The 18,537-nt window shown below is 43.2% G+C and overlaps 1 protein-coding gene across 3 annotated transcripts in view; it reads right to left on the bottom strand.

Moving 5' to 3' along the window:
* Positions 1-18,537, bottom strand: part of col7a1l (collagen type VII alpha 1-like) — a 59,200-nt gene that overhangs the window by 11,648 nt on the left and 29,015 nt on the right. For all 3 annotated transcript variants that reach the window (XR_013130826.1, XM_077005358.1, XM_077005359.1), the window contains exons 22-56: positions 17,056-17,195; positions 16,102-16,225; positions 15,827-15,970; positions 14,817-15,004; positions 13,993-14,070; positions 13,869-13,886; positions 13,723-13,749; positions 13,524-13,592; positions 13,299-13,379; positions 13,189-13,215; positions 12,863-12,907; positions 12,192-12,260; positions 11,948-12,043; positions 11,164-11,190; positions 11,013-11,066; positions 10,587-10,658; positions 9,607-9,666; positions 9,399-9,434; positions 9,255-9,299; positions 7,581-7,616; positions 6,433-6,477; positions 4,869-4,904; positions 3,959-3,994; positions 3,840-3,872; positions 3,242-3,313; positions 3,091-3,150; positions 2,822-2,857; positions 2,518-2,598; positions 1,744-1,779; positions 1,609-1,653; positions 1,419-1,490; positions 1,194-1,229; positions 503-532; positions 386-427; positions 214-276 (exon numbers count right to left, since the gene is read on the bottom strand). Coding sequence is in view for 2 of the 3 variants with exons in the window: in XM_077005358.1 (XP_076861473.1) it covers positions 214-276; positions 386-427; positions 503-532; positions 1,194-1,229; positions 1,419-1,490; positions 1,609-1,653; positions 1,744-1,779; positions 2,518-2,598; positions 2,822-2,857; positions 3,091-3,150; positions 3,242-3,313; positions 3,840-3,872; positions 3,959-3,994; positions 4,869-4,904; positions 6,433-6,477; positions 7,581-7,616; positions 9,255-9,299; positions 9,399-9,434; positions 9,607-9,666; positions 10,587-10,658; positions 11,013-11,066; positions 11,164-11,190; positions 11,948-12,043; positions 12,192-12,260; positions 12,863-12,907; positions 13,189-13,215; positions 13,299-13,379; positions 13,524-13,592; positions 13,723-13,749; positions 13,869-13,886; positions 13,993-14,070; positions 14,817-15,004; positions 15,827-15,970; positions 16,102-16,225; positions 17,056-17,195 (2,159 nt within the window). In the remaining variant the exon portion in view is untranslated. The remainder of the gene's footprint in view (positions 1-213; positions 277-385; positions 428-502; positions 533-1,193; positions 1,230-1,418; positions 1,491-1,608; positions 1,654-1,743; positions 1,780-2,517; positions 2,599-2,821; positions 2,858-3,090; positions 3,151-3,241; positions 3,314-3,839; positions 3,873-3,958; positions 3,995-4,868; positions 4,905-6,432; positions 6,478-7,580; positions 7,617-9,254; positions 9,300-9,398; positions 9,435-9,606; positions 9,667-10,586; positions 10,659-11,012; positions 11,067-11,163; positions 11,191-11,947; positions 12,044-12,191; positions 12,261-12,862; positions 12,908-13,188; positions 13,216-13,298; positions 13,380-13,523; positions 13,593-13,722; positions 13,750-13,868; positions 13,887-13,992; positions 14,071-14,816; positions 15,005-15,826; positions 15,971-16,101; positions 16,226-17,055; positions 17,196-18,537) is intronic.

Here is an 18,537-nt window from a genome sequence, read left to right as displayed (position 1 = left end):
AGGAGGAGACATAAGAGAGACAGGAAGAGACAGATGAGATAGAGGGAAGAAGAGAAGGAAGAACAAGTGACAGAGAGGACATGGAAGTTAAACAGACAGAAAACGAAAAAAAAAAGAACAGGAGAAAGAGAGAAGAATCAAGAGACACTGAGACACTGGGAATTTCTCCTCCCAAACAGGAATTTAGGTGTGGGGCCTGTGTGTATTACTCACCGGGGGTCCTGGAAGTCCTGTTTCTCCACGCAGGCCTGGGGGTCCAGGATCACCGGGCTCACCCTGCAAACAAACAACAGACCACATTCACACTGGTGTGCTAAACGCATAAGGAACATGTTCATACAGGCGACATGACGGACACGTTCAAGTCCATGAAATGCTCTTGTACCTTGATGGCTCTGACGAAGCTGTTGTTGTCTGACAGGGATAGCTGAGAAGGAAGAGAGATCAGCTCTCACATGTGCAGCTCTGTGATCATCTACCACGTGAGGGTGATGAAACTCACCTGTGAAGGTCCAGGAGGACCAGGCTTCCCCTGCAGGATGACACACACCAGAGCAGAATGGAAATAACAATCTTTGCTGCTTCCATTTAAACATTTAAACAGGCTATTAAACCAGTTCATAACACACTGCTGACATGAACTGAAGTCCATTACTGTAATCAGTTCTAATAATTGTACGTATTAAGTGCAGTTCGTACCTGGAGCAGCTGGCCCAGAACAGCCCCCAGGCACAACTACCCCAGGCACAACTACCCCCAGGCACAACTACTCCCAGGCACAACTACTCCCAGACACAACTACCCCAGGCACAACTACCCCCAGGCACAACTACTCCCAGACACAACTACCCCAGGCACAACTACCCCCAGGCACAACTACTCCCAGACACAACTACTCCCAGGCACAACTACCCCCAGACACAACTACCCCCAGGCACAACTAACCCCAGGCACAACTACCCCCAGGCACAACTACCCCCAGGCACAACTACCCCCAGGCACAACTACCCCCAGGCACAACTACCCCCAGGCACAACTACCCCCAGACACAACTACCCCCAGGCACAACTACCCCCAGACACAACTACCCCCAGGCACAACTACCCCCAGGCACAACTACCCCCAGGCACAACTACCCCCAGGCACAACTACCCCCAGGCACTACCCCAGGTGAAAAGCAGTGATCAACCTACGGTCTCTCCTTTGTCTCCTTTTGGTCCTTCAGCACCCTGTAAAACCATGGAAACACAAGACGGTCATTCACCATAGTTGTGCAGTATCACTGGTCTCACACCCACAAAGACATAAATGGAAATGTTACTTATAGCAGAAAAAGGATAAATTGTACCACTTAAAATAGTACTGCTATAAGAATATTAGACAACACCAAACTGGTATTGACCAATGCAGATGCTCACCGGTAACCCAGTTTGACCAGAGTCTCCTTTCTCACCAGGGTCTCCTGATCGTCCAGGAAGACCAAGAGGTCCCTGTTGTTAAAGAGTGTGTGATTAAGAACTTGCAGTAAGGGATGCTACAGATGTAAATACCTCATCTCATTGCTGGGATGATGACATTGAGCTATCAGGGAAATTTGACCAACTTTACCCTGATCCCTCTGTCCCCGGGCTCGCCTGCAGAACCGGGTTCTCCCTGTGGACAAACCCCACCAGGCACACAGTCAGGTTCACAAGAGTGTTTGTGTGACTTGTTTCAAGTGTGTGTGTGTGTGTGTTTCCTCACCCTAGCTCCTGGTTCTCCTTTTGAACCTGGCAAACCCTGAAAAGGATCAAAGCAGAAAACTTCAGTGAATTGATATTTTCTGTTTCCTCCAAATGCAGCGATTTATACAATGAGCTAAGTCAGGGGTGCCCACAAGTTTTCAGCTTGCGAGCTACTTATAAGATGATCAAGTCAGAAAGATCTACCGGGGGGTGGGGGGTTGTGAGGTGGCGAACGAAATTTGTTAAGGGGGGGTTTGGCAAACGTAATTTGTTGAGTCGGGGGGGGGGGGATTTGCGTGTGTCAAACCCTAGACGTCAGATTGGCTACCATGAATGTCAATCAAAATATAACCGTGCAGTGCAGATGGGCGATTCATCCACTACTTTTTAATGTCATGCGATCTACGCACATTCCTTCGCGATCGACCGACACTTCCTTCGACGTAATGGGCACCCCTGAGCTAAGTGGTAGACCAAGAAACACCCTGCTTACTACACCTACCAAAGAACTGCTACAGTGTAGTGAAACCAGACACACTCCTGTTGACTTAAGGCCTAAGCATAAAATTGTTTGCTGTGCTAGAGAAGACGATTGAGCAATAGGAAGGCAAACCAATTTGGCAGTTTTTTGGAAGCATGTTCTTTTTATGGTTAGCAAAAAAACCCCACAAAGGGTAGGCGTTAGTTTAAACTCTTTATTATGGTCTGAGCAAGAGCTACACACCAGCAGGAACTACACACACCTACACACACCTACACACACCTACACACACCTCTTCTGTGCTTTACTTACATCTTTACCTCTTAGTCCGGGTGCTCCTGGGTCTCCAGTCAGACCCCTGTCTCCTTTTTCCCCCGTGACGCCATCACTGCCCTAAAGAAAAGCATCTTTAACCTTCTTTAAAGATCAGACCTCTGGGAAATTGTCCTGTAAATGCACTGCATGGAACTGATGAATCACTGGTGTATCACTGATTTGTACGCAAAACACCATCTGGTGATGAACGTGGATATTATCGGGTTTAGCCCGGGAAGACAAAGTTGTGAATATTTAGTACATCCCCTATTCAGAAGGACATGATACTGGGTGAACGTACCCGAGGTCCCGGCTTCCCTGACAGTCCGACATTACCCTGTGTACACATGAAACCACAGGAAAGGATGAATGAATGACCTGGGTCCCATTTCCCCAAATCATTGTTCCCAAGAACATGTTAAATGAGAGAGAGAGAGAGAGAGGGGGGGGGAGCATTCAGAGTAATGCTCGCTCGGCCGTCTAAAGATGCTCTTAGTTCTGTAGTGCTTTTGGAAGCACAGAACAATTCTGCTAGTTTGGCTTCGATGCTCTTATTTTGAAGACACTCACCCTTTCTCCACTCTCGCCCTTAGGGCCTGGCTGACCAGGTATTCCAAAGCCTGGACTGCCCTTCAAACACCACAGAGACACTTAATCAGGACGGTCACTCCTCCATTAATCATCCAGATACATATTTGCATATATGCAAATCCATGTTTACCTTTTCGCCTTTAATCCCTTGGTCTCCTTTAAGTCCCTGAGGCCCAGGAGGGCCAAGTGGTCCAATATCCCCCTTTAAAATGAAGTGTTCAATGACTATTACAAATACAAACAAAGATTTGCTAATCAAGGTTAGTGAACATGTGTTAATTGTGATTAAATACATGCTCAACATTGAGTGCTTTATCCAGTTAAGCATCCTCCGATTTGTGAGGGCTGCAACATGAATTTATCCTAGTATTCTTAATTGTATTCATTATCATGAAGCTTCAGCCTGCTTTTAACATAACTATATCTAATACAGTCCTTCAGTGATCCCAAAGACCTCATCTGAGAATTGTGTCCATCGATGTGCCTTGCGGTTTGTGGGGTTATACGTCACTGCCCTCTCCTAATTTACAGGGCAGAAATCACCACTGCATGCTTTCATCAGCGGGAATGCAGGGGCCCCATAGGATGACTGTCAGATTTCATACTTAAGTTCAGAGAAAACCCTATGCCATGGGTGTGGGAGAGGCAGACCCAGATAACACAAGGTGGAGATGATCATTCACTGTTAATGTACAACACATGGAAAAAAAACGAAATGTTTGTCTTACCCTCGCGCCTTTCTTTCCAGGGGGGCCGAGTATCTGTGTTAAATAGAATCATGGTGATTTTCTACTAATGTTAAAAGAATGAAACAGAGGAGTGTTGGAGACATTTAGCAGAGTTTTACCCCTTTAGCAGGTTCTCCTGGTACTCCTCGCTGCCCCTGAAACAACAGGGCAAATCTCAACTGCAGAACAATACATCAGCTAACAACGCTACGAGTAACCAGTCGGGACCCTCATGACCGGTCAGGAACCTCATCACCTGTCTAGATTTTTTTATGAATGGCACCAAAAATGTGATCCGATCTTCTAAATCAATAATGATCAATACAGAAATAATATATGAAGTGTTAAGGAAAGTCTTGTTAGGGGCGTTGAATGTGCAGGATGTGCGGTATATAGGCTACATCATCACTATTCTAAAGCAGGACGTCTAATATTAAAAGGGGTTGGGCCATGATAACATAAAGTTATGAGTAAATAAACAACAGAGCCAGTTAAATACCATTACCTATTAAATACAGCACTATTCCTCCAGTACGAAAGATTTGGACTAATGGCTTCGCCAGAACTCGTCCTTAGCACTGGACTTACAGACAGTGCCAGTACCAGTACTGACCCATACACACAGTACCAGGACCACCCCTTAAACACAGTACCGCCCCAAAACACAGGACAACCCCATAAACACAGTACACACAGGCCTTGTAACCGATGTAACTGATGTAACTGAAATATTATGTAGGAATTTTACTGACTGTAACACTGTGTGAAAGTAAAGTTTCATTTCAATGTCCCAGTACCTAAACATGTCTAAACTATTGGTTTTGGGTTTTTTGTTCTGGTAATATGGCAGAGGATGTATATATTCTCTCTTACACATATTCACACGCACACACACGCACACACACATGCACACACACACACACACACACACACACACACACACACACACACACACACACACACACGCACACACGCACACACACATGCACACACACTAATGATAGTTTCCTAAAACAAAGTTATATTCACCTCCTCTCCCTTCAGTCCAGGAGTTCCGGGGAGGCCCTAGAGTGAACACAAACAGACCGGCGTGATCTCCCTGAATTAGTATTCCATAACTGTACTTGTCTTCAGGTGCTTTCAGACAAACGTAACGAAGACTGCGCATCCTTCCTGTCTGGACTCCCAGGACTCATTACGGCCGAGACGTTGTGGAGGCGGAGTGATTCATGTAATCATTTGAGACACATTAACTAACCAATCCCAGGATAACTTTTACTTCCTGAAGAATACAGATGCAACTGGAAGATCAACCGTGGCAAAGATTCCCATCAGCAAACTTACCCTGGCAAAATAAACAATTGATCACTACGATCATAGGCCATACACACATCCTCTGAGCATCTCAGATCTTTATCGGGATAATTCTCCATCCATATGTCTGTTTTTCAGTCGTTCAGAATGAATGTATACTCAGAGACTTTGGTCCTCAACTGCTGGGCTAAAGTCCATGGCTGACCAGAGAGAGCTGTGCGGAGGAAGGCTCCCTCCATAATCAGCGTCGGTAATTTCCCCCGGGTGCTCTAGTTTCTTCTGCTGTATCACAAAAATAACAGCGAGGAGGGCAGAACTCCTCTTTAGATGTTTGAGGAGTCAGCTGAAGTAATGGAGAAGTCTATTATTGGATGTCTCATATGTGTCCTCCAAGTCTTCAAGGTTCTCTGAGTATGGACATTCATTACATTAAATCAACTATAAATGCTTGTGGGATTCAGCCAGTCCCTTGTGAAGTCGTATATGTATGAACACTGATTTTTAAGGGGTTCATTGTTATTCTGTGTGTGGGGGGTGGAGGGTGTTGAATCAATTGGTGGTTCACAGCCTTGGTGTTGATCTGCTGTATAGATCAACTGTACAGATCTGCTGTAAGACGGCTGTTTTCAGCAATGGCTGCCCAAGTTCAGGGCCTGTTTCTGAGACTCCAGCAGCAACAACACACCTTCCATTATCAAACTCCTGCCTCTCTTCAGCCTTCTGGAGGCATCGGCCTTTACCAGGGTGTTAAAATAAACTAACATATAACTAACACCTAAAATTGTCTTTTTTTCATTTAATAGACATATTAAATCTTATGAATGGTAATATCCTTATAAGAGACTGTGTTCTCATATAAACACATTTTGTAATTTGGTTTTCCTACGCCCTGGGCCTTAGAAGGTTATATTCACCCATGAAATGATAAAATTCAATGACTGAGCTGTAGATGAGTACACTCCGATCCACCCTAGCCCTTGTGTGAACGGCTGCCTTATTTAGAGACACATCTACACATCTGTTTTCTTATTTCAGCTTGGTACCCCGACTCAGAGATCTGCTGGTTTACTGACAGCTGAGGCTTTTGGACAAGGGCATCAATACTTAATTATTAATTATTAATACTGTACTGTACTAGTCTGAGAAATGTATGTATTAAGAGGCCATGTGTGCTGTTAGGTTCTTCAGCACATGCAGTTTAACCTTTCTGAATCTTGGACAATATTATCTCAACAGCACATTCGCAGTGAGGTGTTAAATGCTGTGTGCTCTCACTCACCGCCAGTCCCTGAGGTCCTGCTGACCCCATCTCCCCACGATCACCCTGGGACACACATGCAAATGAAACCAGTTTAATTGAAAAGTGAGCTATTTACATAATACAAAAAGTAAAACTAGTTATTTAAGGGACAATACATTCATTACAGCAAGGCCCTAATGATTTGAATGACCTTTCTCCAATGATCCAGTCTCAACTCTGAATCCAATCAATGTTCAGAACTTTTCAGTTAATGACAGTCTAACTATGAAGAGTATTCCATATTCCACGATTTGATCAAGATCTTATGCTGCAGGCAAGAACTGGGAGCACAAGTTCATGTCAACATTTCCACATACAGCACATAACGCACTGGACTTTGATGGTGATAGACACCAGGACCCATCAGTTCAACTGGAGTCTTTTATGTGCAGATTCTGCTGTTGCTGCTCTAGCAGGTTAGAGACTGGGGGTGTGTAACACTCACAGCACTGTCAGCTGAGCCTGACCGTCAAGCAATAATCAGACAAAAAATTATCTTAAATCAATTAATTTATCACTTATCTAAAACCTACATTCTGAATGCACAAATGTATACACCTTTATTCATTTACAACCCCTCCTGCCCCCCCATGAAAAACATTTTGCTTATATCAACAAAAGTCATGGGCTCAGTCTGATCAACACACTCTTACTACACACTCTTACTACACACTCTTACTTTTTTGTTTGTACTAAAACAACTAAATAACTCTTACTAAAACTCACTCTAACTAAAAATGTCTTTTTGTCAATAATAAAAATGTATGGAGTTTTCAAAATGAGCCTCTTTCTAGTACCCTTGGTAAACAAAAGTGTTCAGATTATGATATTTTGCCTTATGTACTGTACATTTCTCTCCCAAATTTTTCTAATTTGCTACAAGAAAACTCCTGTGTAGTTTGCATAACTAAAGGCTCCTTTAAATTATTCCTAAACTTAGTTCACATCTTGAATGCAAATCAAACTGTAATTATCTCAATTTATCTCAAGGACAGGAGACCAGTAGAACACCATGTGTGGGTGTGAATGAATGATCAGTATCTATTAACACCGTCTTGTGTCTTTAGAGAAAGAGACAGTAATGAGGGGATGAACTGTTTGGCTCACTGAGGTAGGCAGATTCTTACCTTGTTTCCTGGCTCTCCCTTCAAGCCTCTTTTACCCTAAGCACAGACAAAGCACCTATGTAATAATGCACCTATGTAATAATGCACCTATGTAATAATGTACCTATGTAATAATGCACCTATGTAATAATGTACCTATGTAATAATGTACCTATGTAATAATGTACCTATGTAATAATGCACCTATGTAATAATGTACCTATGTAATAATGTACCTATGTAATAATGCACCTATGTAATAATGCACCTATGTAATAATGTACCTATGTAATAATGCACCTATGTAATAATGTACCTATGTAATAATGCACCTATGTAATAATATACCTACGTAATAAAGCACCTATGTAATAATGCACCTATGTAATAATGCACCTATGTAATAATGCACCTATTTAATAACGCACCTATATAATAATGCACCTTTGTAATAATGTACCTATGCAATAATGTTCCTATGCAATAACGCACCTATGTAATAATGCACCTTTGTAATAATGCACCTATGTAATAATGCACTTATGCAATAATGCACTTATGCAATAATGCACCTATGTAATAATGCACTTATGTAATAATGCACCTATGCAATAACGCACCTATGCAATAACGCACCTATGTAATAATGCACCTATGTAATAACGCCCCTATGTAATAACGCACCTTTGTAATAATGCACCTTTGTAATAATGCACCTATATAATAATGCACCTATGTAATAATGCACCTATGTAATAATGCACCTATATAATAATGCACCTATGTAATAATGCACCTATGTAATAATGCACTTATGTAGTAATGCACCTATGTAATAATGCACCTATATAATAATGCACCTATGTAATAATGCACCTATATAATAATGCACCTATGTAATAATGCACATATGTAATAATATACCTACGTAATAAAGCACCTATGTAATAATGCACCTATGTAATAATATACCTACGTAATAAAGCACCTATGTAATAATGCACCTATGTAATAATGCACATATGCAATAATGCACCTATGTTATAAAGCCCCCTTGTAATAGTGCACCTGTGTAATAATGTGCCTATGTATTAAAGCACCCTTGCAATAATACACCTGTGTAATACTGCACATTTGTAATAATACACCTATATAATAATGCACTTATATAATATTGCACCTATATAATATCAGTGGGTGTTAAGCCAAGCTGGCTGACCACATAAAAAACACCTCGCATGCATACACAGGCCACTTTATTTGGCACACCTTATGCATTCCATATGACGGAGGTGCACATTAAATGCAAACTGCATTGTGTCAGCATGCAGAAGTTACCAGCTACTGTATCCGACGTTAATCACTGGTCAGTCCCAGCTATCACCCAGATGTTATTTTGGGGACGGCCCCTTGCGAGCAGAACGGTCATGTTGACAGAGTTGTGGGTGTTGTGCTGATGCGAGTGTATCCGGCCCAGCAGTGATGTTGGAGTTTTTACACACTTCAGTGTCACTGCTGCTCTGCTGTCCAAAAATATCCATCCAGAAGCTGTCCTGTGTCTGGGGGACGGCTAACGCACGCTACGTGTGACAGGTCTGCAGTTGCTAACCCTACGTCTCTAGGAGGTGATTCTAATGAATAAATACGCCTAAGATAGTGGATGGTGTGTAAATAGCAAAGGCTCCGCCATCATACCCTGGGCCCGATGGGTCCTGGCACCCCCTGTGTTCCATGCTCCCCCTGTGAGTGGAGGAGGAACACGTGACTTCACTTACAAGATTCACTTCACCTGTGACTCAGCGGCAATAAATGACATGGGTTTGACAGACTGCTGCATACCTTTGGACCTATGGGTCCTGCTAGTCCTGCGTTCCCCTGGAACAGGAAGAGGTCATTACTAGCAGGAACTCAACAATTCTAGTCTATTCAAAGATTTTAATAACACAAGCAGAACACTTCTAGAATAGAATGATGCTTCTTTTAAAAATAGGAAAAGTGAAATTTGTGACATAAGTATACTTGCATCTGTAGTAAATGGAGTAAGTACCTTTTCTCCAGGAGTGCCATGTGGACCCTGAAGACCTGGATTTCCCACACCCTCTTCTCCCTTAGTGTCAGCAAAGAATAATCAGTGGAAGGGAATTACTTTCACTGTAGCCAGTAATGTGACTCCAAATTTCATACTGATGTTTTGCTGTGAACCATATGTGACATAATTCTGCAATTATCAAGAAAGAAAAATAATTACTTTCACTTTTCTCTCATGTTTGCTTTTGGTTACTATCTCTTGTGTTAACAGGTCAGTTTTGACCCGTGACTCAAATCAGCCATGAGATACCCTAAAAACAAATGATGTATCATCCATTTTGTTTCTTACCTCTTGGTTACGTTGCTAGGCTTCCATATCCATGACAGTATTGGTTTTAATATGTCTGTTGTGGCCCCCTGGGCTTGTCTATTGACAACATACTCAACAATATACACAACTCTAAACTGATTGGGTCTTACATGTCTGGAAATGTCTGCCTTTCCTTGTTTTGTGAAAAAGAGACAGATAGAAGTCCCTAACTGAAGATGAAATGGTTGGAGGAAGAGCTGGCTATGAGCTGTTGGTACTTAGTGTGTTTATGATTTCAGTTTTAGCAATTATTATTGTTTTCTAATAACAAGAGCATTTTATAATTTATTTTTTTTTGTTCAAATGGAAATTCCTGACGTCAAAAAGTCTTGATGCAATAAACAAATTTATGTAGTACTTTTATGCATTTAAAACCTACAAACGGGTCAGTCATGACCCTAACCCTAAAGCAAGGTTAATGTGGTCCAAAGGCAAACACAGCTTTTCTGCATGTGAAAAGTCCAGGTTTGCACATTGTTTCATTAGAGTTGCTCTATTTCATTAAAGTTACTCTGTTCCATGTCAGTTGCTCTATTTAATTTGAGTTGTTCTATTTCTTTAGACTTGCTCTATTTTATTAGAGTTGCTCTATTCCATTTGAGTTATTATGTTTGCGTTGCTGCACTCACTTTTTCTCCTTTCTGACCAGGAAGTCCAGGGATTCCGTCCACCCCTATTGGTCCGGGGAGGCCTGGAAGACCCTTATCATGCAAAGTAGAGCAATACATTATAAAGGGGGGGGGGGGGGATTAAGACGTAGCTTCAAGGAGACAGCTTGACTTTCGCTGGGACTACGTGGCTGACTGTTGCATACATCATAGTGTGAGAAGGACAGCGTGACCCCTACCTAACTACCCCTCCTCCCTACCTCAGTCCTGGTCATGCATTACATGGTACTCATTACCATAACCCTTAGCCCAAAGCTTCTGCGGTATTAATGTAATAGTACAACAAAGGCTAATGGGTTGACACGCTGAAGATTGCAGCAGGCAGCAGAGTGCCGGCTATGACTTTAACCAGGACCTTCAAATCTGAGCATGGAAGGGAAGACTAACATTTGTGCCGTCATCTCCTCTGTCTCCTTTGGGTCCTGGCTTACCACGTGGACCCTAGAAAAGTCAGAGAATTCACCACCTGTCAATGGAATATGAACCTCTCCAATAAAATGGTGATCTATCATATAAGAGCTAATTAAAAAAAACTCACTCTAGGACCAGATTGTCCGATTTCACCCTGTAAAAGAACAAAATCAGCACATTCCTCTAACTCTGTTTCTCAGGTACATTAATCTTCAAATATCATTTTTGTAATATTCTTTATTCCAGTTTAATTAGTCCATAAAAATGGAAAGTACAGAGCCAGACAAGTGTTTAGGCATACTTATCAGAAATTACATTTTCATTAAATATTTTTCCCTGCAGACATTCTGAACTTTACGCAACAGACTTGCTGTATGTTATGGCTTGTTTCAGGTTGTTAGCTTGATGAAGACTTTTCAGCCAACCACAACAAGTACAAACACTTGCAAACATTTTTAACCTTTAAGGTTTGTTTTAAAAATGTACCTTCACTTTTTAATGTAATAACAAACTTACTCCTTTAACTGTATCTAAGCTACTTATATTTATAGATTTATGGGACCACTGTCTGTTGAAATATATTTGGAATGTTAACTAGGTAACAGGGCTGTTAACTCTGAAAACATCTGGCATGTTTATACTTAATGCAGTGTTGGGTTATGCTAATTTCACACTCATTTAAAGTCAAAGCAACACCAAACAGCAATAGCATCATGCCGCTATCTAGGATATCACAGTCAGTGATGTTGATTCAGGTGGTGGTTGGCCGGTTTCTGTTAACTGCTGATGGCTGTTAGATGTATGGGGAAGTAGCCATGTAAAGTAGCTTAGCTAGAGCTAGTGTAACTTATTTCTCATTCAGGTCCTTCACAATCAAAGTCATCATTCATTACTGGTCCGTTGTTCTTTACCTTTACAGAGACCCCTGGAGGACCAGGAGATCCAGGCTGGCCAGGGAGACCTGGAGGTCCAGATACGCCTGGTGCTCCTGGAGCCCCCTGTACACCCTGGCAAACCGGGTAAAGAAGGAATGACACTACAGAACTGAACACAATGGCTATATGAGGTCAGGGAAAAGTTAATAGTTAAAAGTTGCACGTGAAGTGATCTGTACTGTAGGAACTGTTTGACTTTGGCTATAACAGGAAGACCTACCGAAGATCCTGGTTCTCCTTTAAGTCCTGGAGCCATGTCCACACCTCCGATTACATAGCCCGGCTCTCCCTAAAACAGGGACAAAAATCAGCTTCTATGTGATCTGATGAAGCAGAACAAACTGTTGCAGTGTTGCTGTTTATTTTTTTACTTTCTTTATTAAACTTTTCAGTTTGGTTAGTTAAATCACCGATGGTGTGCAGCCTGTTTTTACAGCTAAATAAAGTTGTTTTTATTCAGTGCAAGGTACAGTTGGTTCTTCTTCAGTTGTGAGGTACAGTCAGGTTCTGTTCAATGGTGAGGTACAGTCAGGTTCTAGTCAGTGGTGAGGTACAGTTGGTTATTCTTCAGTGGTGAGGTACAGTCAGGTTCTATTCAGTGGTGAGGTACAGTCAGGTCCTGTTCAGTGGTGAGGCACAGACAGGTTCTATTCAGTGGTGAGGCACAGACAGGTCCTGTTCAGTGGCGAGGCACAGACAGGTTCTGTTTAGTGGTGAGGTACAGACAGGTCCTGTTCAGTGGTGAGGCACAGTCAGGTTCTAGTCAGTAGTGAGGTACAGTCAGTTTCTAGTCAGTGGTAAGGCACAGTCAGGTTCTAGTCAGTGGTGAGGTATAGTCAAGTTCTAATCTAGACAGTGGTGAGGTACAGTCAGGTTTAAGTTGTAACTCACTCTTTCCCCTCGTTGCCCTTTTTGTCCAGGAATGCCAGGAGACCCCTTTAAATAACAATAATAATAACCAATGAATATCCATCCATAGAGTAGTATATTTGTTTGAGTTAACATGGTTTTGCATTTGTTTAAGCTGCCTCATCACCTACTTCCATAAAAAGGAGATGAAACTAAACTGGATTCTGGCTACAGGTAACTGGCTTTTCAACTGGCTATTCAGCTATTCAACTATTCATAACTGGCTATGTACACTTCTGGGTGATACGTTTTGTAAATATAGATCAATGTATAGATGAATGGAACATGTGTTGCACTGAGACACTCACCATTTCTCCAGAGACTCCAGGAGGACCCTGTGTTATACAGTTATACCACGTCACATACATTATTACAGAAGATTACAGCAGTTACAAGAAAAATGTGATGAGTTTTTCACCCTTAGCCCAGCAGAACCAGGGGGACCAGAACGTCCTGGCCGACCTGGTAGTCCTGGTATGCCGTCTGTCCCAGGAAGACCCTGAAGAAACAGGATCAGGCATTTGACTACAGATGTATACAGGTTTATGTGAAGAGGATACAGTAAGAAGTATGCACAATAATTAGACGTACTAATGAGGACGTATTCAAAGCTTAGGATGAGCTCGAGTAATCTGCCACTTACCCTCTCTCCTTTCTCCCCTTTGACTTTTAAGGCAAATGGATCATAGTCACCAGCAGCTAGCTTTGGTCGCTACGAACAAGATCACAACAAACGAGTTAAGAACGAATTTAAAAATGTGAACTAATGAATGAATAGAAAGGTGGATTCATAACCGAAAGGACTGAATGAATACTCAACAGCACCTCGGGTTCTTACATACCAGTCCACCATGGCCGAACCCATCCCCCTGTGAGCAGTAGATCACGTTACTTCAATACAGATCACCATTACATATCACAGTACATATCACAATACTATTACATAAAAAAACTAAGGAATTAGAAACAGTGGAGAAATGACACAAACCTTTTCACCCTTTTGCCCCTGTAACATTTAAAATGCACAAAAGAGTTTCAGACCATTTGACCATTTAGACCATTTAGGACATTGGTTTGAGACACTCTGTCGGTAGATGAAGAGAAATACGTACTTTGCACTGGATTAGACAGGGACCCTCAGGTTTGGACAAAGCTGCTGGGTCACTTGTGGGTGTGTCCAGCTGGGTAGACTTTAAACAAAAAATACGCACATGAACACACACACACACACACACACACACACACACAAATTTACATTCACATGGAGAAAGATGAAGGAACCATATGAGGAAATGATGGGCTAAAGACACCATCCGTGCTGGACTGGACATCCAAGTAGAGACATTAGGACGTTAAGACAAATGGACAAATAGCCAACAGTGTGGAGACTAGAGACTCAACACTTTGTGCTCAACAATGTTTGCACACTCCCAGAAATGTGGAAATCACATATAGCTATAAAGGTATTTTAGGAGGGACGTTCAGAAAATACAAAGTGTTTTCCCAAACTTTTCTGCAGTACTGTATTAGATGCCAAAACTCTGACTGATCTCCTACTGATCACAGTCAGCCTCTGTCAGAAGATATCAGGGCTACATGCTGGATGTTGAGAGTTATTTCTGTCGGACAGCTCCCTATGTGCACGTCAAGTCTTCTAAGGTCCAGACAGAACCCTACATCACAATAACCCAAGGGGGGGCACACACACACTGAGAACAGATATATAATGAACACTGCGAGATAATGAGAATAGAAACTTCCTTATCTTCTAAGTGCTGTTACGATTTAATTAAACAACCTCCTAAACAAAACCCATGATCAAAGTCTGGGACAAATAAAATAATACAGAATTACAAAAGAATTACAATAATACAGTAAATAAAATAATATATGCATATAAGCAAATACCATAGCAGCTATAAAGCATTAGAAGCACCTCTTTCTGCTCTGTGAACTCAGACAGTAATGCCTCACTGCAGATGCTGTTGATAAACTCTCTTTCAATGGTGGGTAAGTCGCTAAAGTCTGCAGCAAAGAATATGTTCTTGTATGTGGTGGGAGATGCGATTTTCTGTAGCTCCTCGATGTCAGCATTGGCAATGCCAATGGCCAGCACACTGACACCTAAAACACACAAACACAGAAACCAGGTGATAATCGAGGCTAGTACATCACATGTGTTGAAGTCTGCGTAGTGTTAGTTCTTCGTGTACCGTGCGGTTCCTTTTGCACAGATCTGGCTGTACAGGCACGGGAGATTTGAAAAGTTGTACTGCATTTCAAACGGGTCTTCTAGGGGCACAAATTAAAGCCAACATCCTGCCCAGTAACCACAAAGTCATTGTTTCATACTGAATGCACTGCTATACCGAGTCAAAATGAGAGACACTGTCATTGTACAGTTGGATCGCACTGTATAGGGAGATTACACAGCAATCTGTTTCAGCAACTAGATGGGTGACTGCATATGATTTCTTTATTGAATAATGCCATTTTAAGGACTGTGTCATAAATTTGACTTGTAATTTGCATCATGATAACTGATGCAAATGCAGTAAAATTAAAGAATTAGTATTGGGGTTTTGACACAGAATCATGGAGGGTGGTTCTGTTAGGGGTTCTGACACAGAATGTGATTCTTGCTGGTGGTTATGTAAGACATTCTAACCCAAAATGTGATCCCGGAGGGTTGTTCTGTTAGGGGTTCTGACCCAGAATGTGTGCTATCATGGATGGCGGTTCTGTTAGGGGTTCTGACCCAGAACGTGTGCTATCATGGATGGTGGTTCTGTTAGGGTTTCTGACCCAGAACGTGTGCTATCATGGATGGTGGTTCTGTTAGGGGTTCTGACCCAGAACGTGTGCTATCATGGATGGCGGTTCTGTTAGGGGTTCTGACCCAGAACGTGTGCTATCATGGATGGCGGTTCTGTTAGGGGTTCTGACCCAGAACGTGTGCTATCCTGGATGGCGGCTCCACGTCATCCTGGGCTCTCCCATCTGTCACCAGGACCAGCACATGAGGAACATTCTGTCTCATCCCCAGAGACTCCTGAAAGAGCTCTCTGAGAACATAGCTGATCCCGCGACCTACAGAAACAAACCACATAATGGGCATGACAAGTGTGGCTTGAATACTTAAGTTAAATTCACACATTTCCACATAAATTGAATTATGTAAGGTTTTGTGTGAATATGTGTGTGTGTGAGTGTGTGTGCACCTGTTCTGGTGTTTCCTCCTCCATAGTGGACTGCTCTAAGAGCTCTCAGCACAGACCCACGGTCCTTGTGAGTGTTTAAGTTGAACTCAATCCTGGGCTGATCACTGTAGTGCACCACAGCTATCTGAGGGACAAGAGTCACTGTCGCCACCAACATACAGAGTGCAGCTTCCCCAAACCCACCACACCAACCCACGCCTTACAGGCAGCCTCCCCAAATCCACCACACCAACCCCACCTTACAGGCAGCCTCCCCAAACCCACCACACCAACTCATGCCTTACAGGCAGCTTTCCCAAACCCACCACACCAACCCACGCCTTACAGGCAGCCTCCCCAAATCCACTACACCAACTCATGCCTTACAGGCAGCTTCCCCAAACCCACCACACCAACCCCACCTTATAGGCAGCTTCCCCAAACCCACCATACCAACCCACGCCTTACAGGCAGCTTCCCCAAACCCACCACACCAACCCACACCTTACAGGCAGCCTCCCCAAATCCACCACACCAACTCATGCCTTACAGGCAACTTCCCCAAACCCACCACACCAACCCCACCTTATAGGCAGCTTCTCCAAATCCACCACACCAACTCATGCCTTACAGGCAACTTCCCCAAACCCACCACACCAATCCCACCTTATAGGCAGCTTCTCCAAATCCACCACACCAACTCATGCCTTACAGGCAACTTCCCCAAACCCACCACACCAACCCACACCTTACAGGCAGCCTCCCCAAACCCACCACACCAACCCACGCCTTACAGGCAGCTTCCCCAAACCCACCACACCAACCCACACCTTACAGGCAGCTTCTCCAAACCCACCACACTGACCCACACCTTACAGGCAGCTTCTCCAATATAGATATAGGAACACAGTGAAGTCACTGAATAAGTCCCATTCAAGCTTATTATTTTTCAGCAATATGATGACATCTGCTTACCTGTGTAGCTTGAGGCCCAATCAGTGGGAAATATGTCACAACCCTAAACAGGAAGTCCTTCAGCTTGCCAAAGTTGTTGGTGCCGATGCTCCAGGACTCATCCACCAGAAACACAATATCTGCTTTCAGCCTGCCACACACTGGAACAGGTTCAGGACAGGTGTTCAGGACAGGTGTTCAGAACAGGTGTTTAGGACAGGTGTTCAGGACAAGTGTTTACGGCAGGTGCTCAGGACAGGTATTCAGGACAAGTGTTTACGACAAGTGTTCAGGACAGGTGCTCAGGACAGGTGTTCAGGTGTTATCGAACGCCCACGAAAATTGCCCAACTTGATTGATGCGGTGGGTAGAGTTGTTGGAACTGTTGGAACTGTTGAAACACAGACTGTGACTTTTAAAAAGCTGGATTTGATCATGGAGGGAATCAATGCTCTACACATGAAGCTGGATCAGTTGGGAGACCGCTGACTTAAGGGGAGTTCGTGTGCTCAAACATTCAAGGACGAGCTCCCTGCTAAATTCTTCATTCATGATTATATGCATTGGCGCCCAAACAAATTTCTCCCGGAAGGTCGTCGTCTTGGTTACCTGCTCCTACCCCCACACAGAGACTGTCAGAGATGGCTTTCGCCTTCCACCGCGAACTTTGACACAAAGACTGTGTGCCAGGCCTCTGGCTCCCCCCTCCCTCTCTGGATGAATCACGCCTCTCACTGCTTACTGTCTGTGTTATTGATGCTGTATGTGCTATGGAGATTTTTTGCATGCACACAGACTGTTGTCCTGTTCGCGAGAATAATCTGTGGTCATATTTTTTTGTCTCCTCCTGATGTCTATCTCTATGTTTCTCCCTAATCTGTACGGCGGCACCCTGAAGTGTGGCCACTCTAGGTTCTCGGTGCTTTACACCGGGGTCCTGGGGAAACTGAATTTCCCATTCGTGGGATCAATAAAGGTTTATCTTATCTTATCTCTTATCTTATCAGGACAAGTGTTCAGGACAAGTGTTTACGACAGGTGTTCAGGACAGGTGTTCAGGACAGGTGTTCAGGACTGGTGTTCAGGACTGGTGTTCAGGACAGGTGTTTAGGACTGGTGTTCAGGACAGGTGTTCAGGACAGGTGTTTAGGACTGGTGTTCAGGACAGGTGTTTAGGACAGGTGTTTAGGACTGGTGTTCAGGACAGGTGCTAAGGACAGGTGTTTAGGACTGGTGTTCAGGCAACTATTGGCTGTGGGACAGACATCCACCCTGTCCCTGTTTTGCCCCATGCAAACAGCCACCTCTCACCTGTCTGTCTTTCACCTGTCCCCATGCTCTGCTTCCTCTCCCCCTCCTAACCCAGATGTCTTCCCTTCATCAAATGTTTTTCTTCTCCTTTTAAATGTCTGTACTACTGTACATGTACTACTAAACACTTGTTCTTGTTCTCATCAGAACAGAACAGGTTATTTGACTCTCTTATCCTTGAGGACTGGTATT

Source organism: Brachyhypopomus gauderio, chromosome 5, assembly GCF_052324685.1.
Source record: "Brachyhypopomus gauderio isolate BG-103 chromosome 5, BGAUD_0.2, whole genome shotgun sequence".
NCBI classification, from domain to species: Eukaryota; Metazoa; Chordata; class Actinopteri; order Gymnotiformes; family Hypopomidae; genus Brachyhypopomus; species Brachyhypopomus gauderio.
The sequence above is the reverse complement of the archived record's forward strand: the minus strand, read 5'-3'. Positions and strand labels throughout refer to the sequence as shown.